This window comes from Arvicanthis niloticus, chromosome 5, assembly GCF_011762505.2.
Source record: "Arvicanthis niloticus isolate mArvNil1 chromosome 5, mArvNil1.pat.X, whole genome shotgun sequence".
NCBI classification, from domain to species: Eukaryota; Metazoa; Chordata; class Mammalia; order Rodentia; family Muridae; genus Arvicanthis; species Arvicanthis niloticus.
In genome coordinates, this window is record NC_047662.1 from 60,062,512 (window position 1) to 60,075,217 (window position 12,706).

At 38.8% G+C, this 12,706-nt stretch overlaps 1 protein-coding gene across 1 annotated transcript in view; it reads right to left on the bottom strand.

Annotated features, from left to right (window-relative positions):
- Nucleotides 1-2,953: 2,953 nt before the first annotated feature.
- LOC117708239 (uncharacterized) overlaps nt 2,954-12,706 on the bottom strand; it is a 138,458-nt gene continuing 128,705 nt past the window's right edge. Inside the window, exons 3-4 of the mRNA XM_034501710.2 lie at nt 5,433-5,513; nt 2,954-4,660 (exon numbers count right to left, since the gene is read on the bottom strand). Coding sequence (XP_034357601.2) covers nt 2,954-4,660; nt 5,433-5,513 — 1,788 coding nt within the window. The remainder of the gene's footprint in view (nt 4,661-5,432; nt 5,514-12,706) is intronic.

Sequence of the window (12,706 nt, forward strand, 5' to 3'; positions counted from 1 at the left end):
ACAGTTCATAGAACTTTGAAAGATTTATAAACAGTATTTACCAATTGAATTAAGACATGAAGCATTTCTGTTAGTCAAGATATTTTCTTATGTTCCACTAAACCCCTATTCCAAAGTCAAAATTACTATTTTAAATTTATATGACAATATATTTTGCCTGATCTTGACTTTCATAAAAATACTATTTAGCATCTTATTACACACACAGACAGACAGACAGACAGACAGACACACACACACACACACACACACACACACACCTAAAATTTTGCTTCTAATACTAATCTGAATAGGTAACTATTTTGTTGAATGCATCAGTAGGCTGATGGTAAGACTGTATTGTAATCAACTATAGTGATATACCAGGGATTTCTTACCTACTTTATTGGGAACATTTACACTGTATCCAAGTTGAGGTATTTCAAGTTAAGCTGGTGTTCTTGTTTGCTTTGACTGTATTAAACACCATGCCCAAAAGAACTGGAAGGCTGGGGTCGGGGAAGAGTTTATCTTATAGGGTAGAATCCATCATCAAGAGACTCCAAGGGAGGAGTTCAAAGCAGGAGCTTGAAGCAGAAGCAATGAAGGTATACTGCTTAGGAGTTTGCTCCCAGGCTCTTGCTCATTAGTCTCTCTTACACATCCCTAGGCTACCTGCGTAAGAGTAAGTATCAACACAGTTGTCTGGACAATCACTATCAAATAGCAATCAAGAAAATGCCCCACAGACCCAGCCATTGGTCTTTCTGATGGAGTCCTCAATTATTTCCTCCTCCAGAATGTATAAAATTGAGCATCACCCAGAACGTAGCATATCCTTTAGGATTGGGGGGGGGGGGTATTTGCTTGTTTTGTTTTTGTCATTGTGTGTAATGATATATAAGTGTGGTTTTAATTTGCAGTTTTGCAATGGGCAAGCACACTGAATATTTTTCCTGTCTGTTTTCATCTAAATATTTCTAGTAAAACATCCCCACATCTGTTGCTAGTTCTTAAATTGGACTGTTTGATTTTCATAGTATTCAGACTTTCACTTGCTTTGTCAGGCGTGTGATTTGTGGACTTTTGAGTTGAAAGTAGCTTGTTTATCACTTTCAGTGATTTTCAGAGCAAAAAAAAATTTTTTTAAGAGATCAAATTTATTATGTCTTTATTTTATGAGCATTGCATTTGGTTTAAAATTTAGGAACCTAAAATGAGACACTAAATAATTCCCTACTTTTTCTAAAATGTTTATAATTTTACATTAAGTTGATAATAAAATTTCAACGTGCAAAATTTAGACTAAGGCTTGCTGGACTTTTGTCATTATATCACTGCTTTCCTTTTAAAATCTGTTGGGAGTATTTGAGTGGGACCTTTGCTGAGTCCCACTAATATCTCCAAAGTGCTAGGTTAGTGGCCAGGTGTGGTGACTGTTGTGTTTTGTAAAAAGATAAGAAGAAATACATTCAATGGAGGCACAGTATGGAATGGGGGAAGGGGGGTGCCTTGCAGGCCCATGTGGAGAGAGAGGAGGGAGGGGAGTGGGGAGACAGAGGGTAAGGAGCAGGAGCAAAAGAAGAGAAGTGAGTGAGGAGAGGGCAAGCAACCCCTTTTATAGTTAGTCAGGCACACCTGTCTGTTTCCAGTAACTGTGGGACAGAATCTAGATGAAATGCCAACAGTGACACATAGTTCTAATTCCACCACCGCACTCAGCAGGCAGACTTAGAACTCTGTGAGTTCAAGGCCAGCCTAGTCTACATAGTGAGTTCCAGGACAGTCAGGGAGACATAGTGAGACACTATCTCAAAAAACATCAACAACAACAACAACAACAACAAAAAAAAAACCATACAACAGCAGCAACGACAACAAATTCAGACTAGTGATTAGTCCGACTTGTAACTGCCACACATCTTATTATTTTTAGATGCAGCAGAGGCTCAATTTTCTATTGACATAGTATTTCTAAAGTGCAGGGGAAAAGGAAGCTTCATAATACTCTGAGTATATAACCCACATAGGGAAAATCAGAGTGATGCTTCTGCATTTACAGTGTGTTGGAAGGCAGTGTATTATTCTCTTCATTGAAATCATTGGGTAAGGGTATTGAGTATTCATATTTGTATTCAGATAAACATAAGTGTCATACAAAGATTATCTATTCTGTTATGACTTTTTCAGTGGCACTCTTCTGCTAGTCCATTGGTTATGAGGAAAAGAATTTTAACGTGTGCCAGTTAAGTTTTTTGTTATTGTTGAGATCATTTTGTCTGTTCTGAATTTGAGAAAATGTAAGATAATATTTCTACTCTAATATAAACAAAGAATTCCTCCCATAAATGCAAATATTTCTGGCAATCTAACATCTACATGCCCTTACTGTTTTATAAACTAAAATTAAATACCATAGTTAACAATCATAGATTTCACATAATGAGCTTATACATATGAATGAGCATATTCAAATAATTTTACATGTTACCATTTTAAATATAAAAATTCATTTATCTATTTAAAATTTTACATTTATATTAAGTTGGTAGTTTAAAGTTTTCTGATATTTTTACCTGATTTTAACTTATAGCCTTAACTGACATACATAACTAAAAATGTTAACTAAATTTGAGGGTAAAGATAACATTGGAGACATATTAATCTGATTCAGTGTACAATAATACTTTCAGCAATGTCTTAATTTTTATATTCCTATACCATCTTAGTTCAAACTACAATAAGCCCAAATTTGTTATAGAAATATGGTTATACTCTCATTAAAAAGGCTAAGTTAAGATTTCCCCCACACAAAATAAGAGGTCTGAGGATCACCTGGTACAGTTTCTTATTGTAAAGGTTTGTTGATTTGTTTGTTTTATCATCTAAAAACAGCATTAAAATGTATTTGTTTTTTGACAGAGTTGTAGGTAGGAAACAATAAAATTTAAGAGAAGACATTGTTTGTGGACAGTTAGGTTGCAGTGGTGTCTGTTGCTTGAGTATGGCTCTTCAGATGCTGCTTGAGATAACTTAATCTGGAATACCTTTTGCTGCACTGGGGACATGTGTAGGGCCTCACCCCACTGTGCTTTGTTTGGTGTCTCTTGAGATCACCTGAGCGGTAGAATTTCCATGAGCATCCAGGCACATCGCATGCATAAGTCTTCTCACCAGTGTGTTTCTTCATGTGGTCTCTGAGATGATGAAACTTTGTGTAAGATTTATTACAATTCTCATAAGTACAGTAGTAGCTCTTCAAAGGATGAGGGGTCTTCTGGGACACAGGGCTCTGGGTCTTGAGGTCTAAGTTCATCTCTGGATGTTGTTCCTGGATCAAACCAGAAGGTGAAGAGCTTTCCTGAGGTTGTCTTTGTATCACAGGGGAACTTGAAGGATATGAGGATTCACTCACATATGGGGCTTGGTTGCTAAGTGAAGTCACCTGAGGATCAAGGCTTTCTTCAATATTGGGTGTTCCATCCTGACTTGGATAGATATTCTGATCAACAGAGGTCCTCATCTGACCCAAGTAAAATGACTCTTCAGAACTGGGACTACTTGTCTCTGGATAACAATCCAGGTTGTCTTCTGCACTGGATATTGTCCTATTAGTCCCATGAAGAGTTGTGTCAAAACAGGAGGTTGGTATTTGAAAGTCATAGAGAGGCTGAACACCAATTGGACTTGTCATCTGGTGATTCTCAATCAAATCCTGGTCACATCTGTAGCCTGATGTCTGATACCCAGAGAGGGAGTACTCACTGAAGGATGTCATCTGATAGCCTTGCTTTATCTGGTCACAGTTATCTCTCTTCTGAGGCTCAGAGAAAACTTGGTATCCATTGGGAGTTATCATCTGATCTCCATAGGATCTGTTATCAGCTACTTGGTTCCTCTTCGAATGCCCCAAAAGATTCAGTTCAGAAAAGGAGGTTAGGATTTGATTGGGATGAAGGGCCTGGCTATAACTAGGTGTTATCATCTGATTCCCATAGAGAGTCAGATGCCCTTCATTCTTGGTTGTCAGCTGACTGTAGTAGGCTGTCTGGTCATCATTGAAAGTCATCTCAAGGTCACCACTGAGGGTCTGGTCATTTACAGAAGGAAGGAAGTCATCCACATTTGGATCATGGCCTGCATGGCTTCCAGAGAGAGCAATTTGATGATTACCAGAGGTAATCATCTGACTCTCACACATGCCTGTATTTTGGATCAAGACAGTCTTGTCAGGGCTCAGTGTCCTCATCCAGTAGTCTTCATTGTAGAGAGAATCCTTGGTGTCAAGTACTGATGTCTTCTGGGGATGAGGAAGGCAAGTCTTGGATGTGCTGTTGAGCTGCATGAGCTGAAGGCCTGCAGGGGATTTATTCTGCTCATGAAACAAAACTTGCTGGTTCAAAGAAGAGGTCTCACTTGGCTCTCCAATATGGAATTCAATAGCTTGTCCTGGGTATGCTGTTGAGTTCTGTGTACAGGTGGTCTCCTGTGTGCTATAGGATGCAGATGTCATCACTGTTTGTTTCCAGGTAGGCATCTCTGAGCTCTGACCTGAAACAACCTGGCTGGACTCCACAGGGGAAGGCTGAGTATTATAGACTCTTGGCCAGGAAGCACCTGTGTTTTCTGCCATGTTGATATAGGCTTCACAGAAGGCCTGGGAACTCTTCAAGGTCCACAACTGTTGAGAGAAAGAATATCTGGATGAACTAGATATTCAGTTGAGAGCTCAATGTACTTGAGAACACTCACATTCAGGAGACAGATAGAAGTTAGGGGGTAGACAGGAGCAGGCAGACTGCTGGAGGCTGGGGTTTCACACGTTCATTGGCTCTGATGAAGGTGGAATGGGCAAGCCATACTTAGCTCCATAGCTCTGAGGTCTCCTTTTATACAGCTCAGTCTGATGTGGTAAGAGCTTCTGAGTCAATGATTGGTAGAACATACATTTCAGTGGGTAGAGCCTCATACCTAGAAGACTTGCTTAAACATCTAATCCCTGGCTCTTAGGACTCAGGTGCTCCCATTTACCTAGCTTCTTAGGTCCTTTGGGTGTTAATTCCCCTAAGATGTACTTAATAGGCAATGTAAACCTATAAGGTTGCATTCATCCATCTTGGAAGAGATTGTGGAATAGGACTTGTTGATGGGATGTTGGTGGGTTTGGACAGAAGCAGTAGAGTTCAGGTGGGCTAGTGTTGAATGGAGAGAGTGAATGAAGAGACAATTGTATGGTGTTGTTGAAACCTCTTGTACTAGAGACTTAGAGATTACATGAGGCTAATCTTTAGTACTGGTGGATACAGAATATGGTATGGCCATTTTTTGCAGCCAGGCACGTCTCCCTGGGGAAGTACTCTGCTGCATTCTATTGTGTCCTGTGCTATGGGGTCCCATCAAGTTTCTTAAATAACATAGACTAATGCTAATAAGGAGGTTCACTCTCAGCTTACCGACAATAGGACCCCATTGTCTAGGACTATATGCACACAGCTCATGAAACCTGAAGAGATCCAGCTGGTGGTAAGGATGGACTAAGTGAGAAAAAAAATTTAACATTAAGTTTTAAAAATTGGAACAGTGGCCTTTCTGCTGGGGCAGACTTCTGCTGGTCTGGTCCTCTGAACATACTATACCCTGACCCATCTACAGGAACCCCTGTACAAGGAGGAGCTGAGAATCAGCTGCACTCAGAGCAGCTGAGGAAGCTGAATTCTCAGGAGCTTTAACCCAGCCAGGATTAGAGGATTTCAGTATCCCAGAGGCAGCCTAAGTCCTAGGAGCTCTTCCACCCAGGAACTCAGGATCACAAAGACAGCTGGACTTTGAGGAGTTCTGACACAGGCAAGATAACAAGAAAGATGGGCTCCAGTCAGAGACAGTAAGTGCAGGTAGCACTAGCGATAACCAGATGGTGAAAGGCAAGCTTAAGAACATAAACATCAGCAAACAAGGTTACCTAGCATCATCAGAACCCAGTACTCCCACCATAGCAAATCCTGGACACACCATCACACCAGAAAAGCAAGATTTACATTTAATATCACTTCTCATGATGATGATAGAGGACTTTAAGAAGGACATAAATGACTCCTTTAAAGAAATACAGGAGAACACTGATAAACAAAGACATGCCCTTAAAGAGAAAACACAAAAATCCTTTAAATAATTTCAAGAAAACACAACATAACAGGTTAAAGATTTCAACAAAACCATCCAGGATCTAAAAATGGAAGCAGAAACAATAAAGACATCTCAAAAGGAGGATTACCCTAGAGATAGAAAACCTAGGAAAGAGATCAGGAGTCACAGATGCAAGCATGACCAACAGAATACAATAGACATAGGAGAGAATCACAGGTGCAGAAGATACCATGTAAAACATTCACAAAACTGTCAAAGAAAATGCAAAATGCAAAAAGCTCCCAACCGAAAACATCCAAGAAATCCAGTACACAATGAGAAGACCATAGCTAAGGATAATAAGTATAGACAAGTGTGAAGATTCCCAACTTAAAGGGTCAGTAAATATGTTCAACAAAATTATAGAAGAAAACTTCCCAAACCTAAAGAACGAGATGTCCATAAACATACAAGAAGCTAACAGAACTCCAAATAGAGTTCCCATCACATAATAAAAATATCAAATACACAAAACAAAGAAAAAATATTAAGAGCAGTAAGGGAAAAAGGTCAAGTAACTTATAAAGTCAGACTTAAGAATTACATGAGACTTCTCACCAGAGACTATAAAAGCCAGAAGATCCTGGACTGATATTATACAGACCCCTGAGAAAACAAAAATGCCAGCCCTGACTACTATACCCAGCAAAATTCTCAATCACTATAGATGGAGAAAACAAGATATTCCATGACAAAACCAAATTTACACAATATCTTTGACAAATCCAGCCCTGCAAAGGATAATAGATGGAAAACTCCAACACAAGGAGGGAAACTACAACCTAGAAAACGCAAGAAAGTCATATTCCAAAAAACCCAAAAGAAGATAGCTACACAAAGATAATTCTACCTCTAATAACAAAAATAACAGGAAGCAACAATCACTTTTTCTTAATATATCTCAACATCAATGGACTCAATTCCCCAATAAGGAGACATAGACTAAGAGACTGGATAAACAGAACCCAGAATTTTGCTGCATACAGGAAACACACCTCAGTGACAAAGACAGACACTACCTCAGAGTAAAAGGATGGAAAACAATTTTCCAAGCGAATGGTCCCAAGAAACAAGCTGAGGTAGCCATTCTAATATCAAATTAAATTGCCTTTCAACCAAATGTTACCAAATAATAATAATAATAATAATAATAATAATAATAAGAAGAAGAAGAAGAAGAAGAAGAAGAAGAAGAAGAAGAAGAAGAAGAAGGAAGGACACTTCATACTCGTCAAGGAGAAAAATCTACCAAGTTGAACTCTCAATTCTGAACATCCATGCTCCAAATGCAAGGGCACCCACATTCATAAAACTTTACTAAAGGTCAAAGCACACATTGCCCCTCACACAATAATAGTGGGGGACTTCAACACCTCAGTTTCACCAATGGAAAAATCATGGAAACAGAAACTAAACAGAGACACAGTAAAACTAAGAGAAGTTATGAACCAAATGGATTTAACAGACATCTATAAAACATTTCATCCTAAAACAAAAGAATATACCTTTTCCTCAGCACCTCATGGTACCTTTTCCAAAATAAACCATATAATTGGTCACAAAGCAGGACTCAACAGATACAAACATATTGAAATAATGCCTTGCATTCTATCAGATCACCAAGGACTAAGGCTGGTCTTCAAAAATAACAAAAACAATGGAAATTCCACATACATGTAGAAACTGAACATCACTCTACTCAATGATAACTTGGTCAGAAAATAAAGAAAGAAATTAAAGAAAATTTAGAATTTTATTAAATTAAAAATGAAGGCTCTTCATACCAAAATCTATGAGACAAAATGAAAGCAGTGCTAAAACTAAAACTCATAGCTCTAAGTGCCCTCCCCCGCCCAAAAAAAACCTGGAGAGGGCATACACTTGAAACTTGACAACACACCTGAAAGCTCTAGAACAAAAAGAAGCAAACACACACAAGAGGAGTAGACAACAGGTAATAATCAAACACAGGGCTGAAATCAACCAAGTATAAACAAAAAGAAGTATACAAAATATCAACAAAATCAGGAGCTGGTTCTTTGAGAAACTCAACAAGAGATAAACCCTTAGCCAGACTAACCAGATGAAAGAAAGACAGTGTCTAAACTACTCAAATCAGAACTGTAAAGGGAGACATAACAACAAAAACTGAGGAAATTAAAAAAAAAATCATTAAATCCTACTACAAAAGCCTATACTCAACAAAATTGGAAAATCTGGATGAAATGAACAATTTTCTAGACAGATACCAGTTACCAATGTAAAATCAGGAGCAGATAAATGATCTAAACAGTCCCATAACCCCTCAACAAATAGCAGCAGTCATTAAAAGTATCCCCACCAAAAAAACCAGCCCATGAACAGGTGATTTTAGTGCAGAATTCTATCAGACCTTCAAGGAAGACCTAATACCAATTCTCTTTAAACTAGTCCACAAAATAGAAATAGAAGGAACACTACCCAAATTGTTCTATGAAGCCACAATTACACTCATATCTAAACCACACAAAGACACAACAAAGAGAACTTCAGACCAATGTCCCTTATAAATATAGATGCAAAAATACTCAATAAAATTTTCACAAACTGAATCTAAGAACACATCAAAACAATCATCCATCATGATCAAGTAGGCTTTCTTCCAGGAATGCAGAGATGGCTCAATATACAGAAATCCATCAACATAATCTACTATATAAACAAACTTAAAGGAAAAAAACCACATGATCATCTCACTAAATGCTGAGAAAGCATTTGACAAATTTCAACATACCTTCATGGTAAAAGTCCTAGAAAGATCAGAAATAAAAGGCCCATACCTAAACATAGTAAAAGCATTATACAGCTAGCTTGTAGCCAACATCAAGCTAAATAAAGTGAAACTTGAAGCAATCCCATTAAAATCAGGGACTAGAGAGGCTGCCCACTCTCTCCCTACCTATTCAATATAGTACTGGAAGTCCTAGCCAGAGCAATCAGGCAACAAAAGGAGATCAAAGGGATATAAATTGGAAAGAAAGAAGTCAAAATATCACTATTTGCAGATGATATGATAACTTCCCAAAACTTCCACCAGAGATCTCATAAACCTGATAAACCACTTCAAAGTGGCTAGATATAAAATTAACTCAAACAAATCAGTAGCCTTCCTCTACTGAAAAGATAAACAGGCTGAGAAAGAAATTAGAGAAATTTCACCCTTCACAATAGTCACAAATAATATAAAATAATTTGGTGTGAATCTAACCAAGCAAGTGAAAGGTCTGTATGACATGAACTTGTATGACAAGTCTCTGAAGATAGAAATCAAAGATCTCAGAAGATGGAAAGTCTTTTCATGCTCATAGATTGAAATGACTAATATAGTAAAAATGGCCATCTTGCCTAAAGCCATCTACAGATTCAATGATAATCCCCAGCAAAATTCCAACTCAGTTCTTCACAGAGATAGAAAGAGCAATCCTCAAATTCAAAAAACACAGGATAGCAAAAACTATTCTCAACAATAAAAGAACTTCTGTGGAAATCACCATTCCTGACCTCAAACTGTACTGCAGAGCAGTAGTGATAAAAAAAACTGCATGGTATTGGAAAATAGACAGGCAGGAAGAACAATGGAATAGGATTGAAGATCCAGAAATCAACCCCAAAACCTATGGTCACTTGATCTTTGACAAAGAAGCTAAAACCATCCAGTGGAAAAAAGACAGCATTTTCAACCAATGGTGCTGGTTACACTGGAGATCAGCATGTAGAATTCAAATTGATCCATTCTTATCTCCTTGTACAAAGCTCAAGTCTAAGTGGATAAAGGACCTTCACATAAAACTAGATATACTGAAACTTATAGAAGAGAAGATGAAGAACTTCAAACACATGGGCATAGGGCAAATGTTTCTTAACAGAACACCAATGGCTTATGCTCTAAGATCAAAAATTGACAAATGGGACATCAAAATTGCAAAGCTTCTGTAAGGCAAAGGACACTCTCAGTATGACAAAACAGCAACCAACAAATTGGGAAAAGATCATTACCAATCCTACATCTGATAGAGGGCTAATACCCAATATATACAAAGAACTCGAGAAATTAGACTCCAGACAAACAAGTAACTCTATTAAAAAATGGGGTACAGAGCTAAATAAAGAATTTTCAACTGAGGAAACTTGAATGGCCTAGAAGCACCTAAATAATTCAACACCTTTAGTCATCAGAGAAATGCAAATCAAAACAACCCTGAGATTGCACCTTACACCAGTCAGAATGGCTAATATAAAAACCCAGGTGATAGCAGATGCTGGCGAGGATGTGGAGAAAGAGGAACACTCCTCCATTGTTGCTGGGATTGCAAGCTGGTACAACCACTCTGAAAACCAGTTAGGCGGTTCCTCAGAAAATTGGACATAGCATTACTTGAGGACCATGGAACTGATCATGGGGTTCCCAATGGAGAAGTTAGAGAGAAGACTGAAGGAGCTGAAGGGGTTTGTGACCCCATGGGGAGAGCAACACCACCAAACAGACTTCCCAGGGTCTAAACCACAAGCCTGGGACCACATAGGGAGAGACCCATGGCTCCAGTTGTGTATGTAGAGGAGGATGGGCTTGTTGGGCATAGGTGGGTGAGGAAGTCCTTGGTCCCTTGTAGGCTGGATGCCCCAGTGTGGGAGAATTTGAGGGATGGAGGTGGGAGTGCGTGGGTTGGTGGGGACACTTTGTCATAAAAGATGGAGGAGGATTGGATGGGATAGGGGGTGTCAGGGGGATGTGGAAATATATAAAATATCCAATTAAAAATTAACTTAAAAATTTAATTTAAAAAATGGGAACAGTGAAAGTAAATATTTAATAAAGAAAGAAGAAATGAGAGAGAAAAAATAAAGCAAAAAGAGAAATCACATCCTCATCACCATCATTTGGCACAACATGTATAACTGAAAAAAGTGTGAAGTTTTGATGTACTCTGGAAATTAATTCAGAAACCTGTAATAGAGATTAAAACTTGGCTAGTGCCAGTAACAGCTTCCGCTTTTTCACCAATTAGAAAATTCTCCAAAAAGTATACTCTGGTCTTTTTGTGAAGGTATTATTGCATAGGCATCAATTATTAAAACATTTATCAGGTGTTCATCTCAACATTCAGCCTGTCTCCTCTCCCTGGAACTTCCTCTCACCATGAAAATTTTCTGGATGTTACAGGACAACTCATTTTTACAAAAGGCTTTTTCTACTTCAATCTGGTTTCACATCCTCATTTATTTGCCCCTAACTCTTGAGTGCAAAGATTCAAACCCTTGCCTGAAAACTGCCCAAGGTCTCTATTTTTTTTTTACACTTTTTTATTAGATATTTTCTTTATTTACATTTCAAATGTTATCCCCTTTCCTGGTTCCCCTACCAGGAATCTCACTATGCTTTTATGAAGGTGTTCCCCCTCCCCCTGCTTCTATGAAGGTGTTCCCCCACCCACCCAGCCATCCACTCCTGCCTCCCCTCCCTGGCTTTTCCCTACATTGGGGCATCAAGCCTTCACAGAACCAGGGCCTCTCCTCCAACTGATGCCAGACAAGGTCTCCATTTTTTAGTATTATCATACAGCACAGCTGCAGGCTGCTTTCTAATTGATACCATCCTACTTTCCTCAGTTTTTAACTACTTTATATTTTGATGTTTAAAATTGTTAACAAACAATAAAAAATATCAATGGAAAGACATTAAATTCATCCATAAATTAATTGAATCACCTGGCAAAGAAACCCGGGATTCCTTGAAGTCATTTCTGTAAGTCCAAACAGGTGAAAACTGGTCTTTGTGTGTGTGTCTTAAATATCACCATAGTAGCTGGTGGGATTTACCATGATATTTCTGAAAGATAAAAGTTGAAGGTGCAGAACCACAACAACTTTGTGGCCCAAGAATTCAGTGGGAATCCAAGTTTTAAGACTAAGGGGTTTAACTGGGTGGTGGCAGTGCACGCCTTTAATCCCAGCACTTGGGAGGCAGAGGTAGGCGGATTTCTGAGTTCGAGGCCAGCCTGGTCAGAGAAACCCTGTCTCGAAAAACCACAAAAAAAAAAAAAAAAAAAAAAAAAAAAAAAAAAAAAAAAGACAAAGGGGTTTGCATTCAGGAGCTGAGTCCCAGTGTAATCATTTAAGGCAGGATTTCTAGATTTTTATCAGCACCTGGGTTCTTTGCTGCACGTTCCAACCATTCACCTCTATTCTGAGCAAATAGTGGCATATATTTGAAATCCCTCCCTTCCTGGGCCAGACTACTTGACTCCACTAGGGAATGGCTCTTTTTTTTGTTTTGTTTTGTTTTTTTGTTTTTCGAGACAGGGTTTCTCTGTGTAGTCCTGGCTGTCCTGGACCTCACTCTGTAGACCAGGCTGGCCTCAAACTCAGAAATCCGCCTGCCTCTGCCTCCCGAGTGCTGGGATTAAAGGCGTGCGCCACCACCGCCGGGCGGGAATGGCTCTTTTGGATTCAAAAGTATGTCCTCTGACCCCAGTGCGACAGCTCTAACTCCCTATGTGTTGCCCAC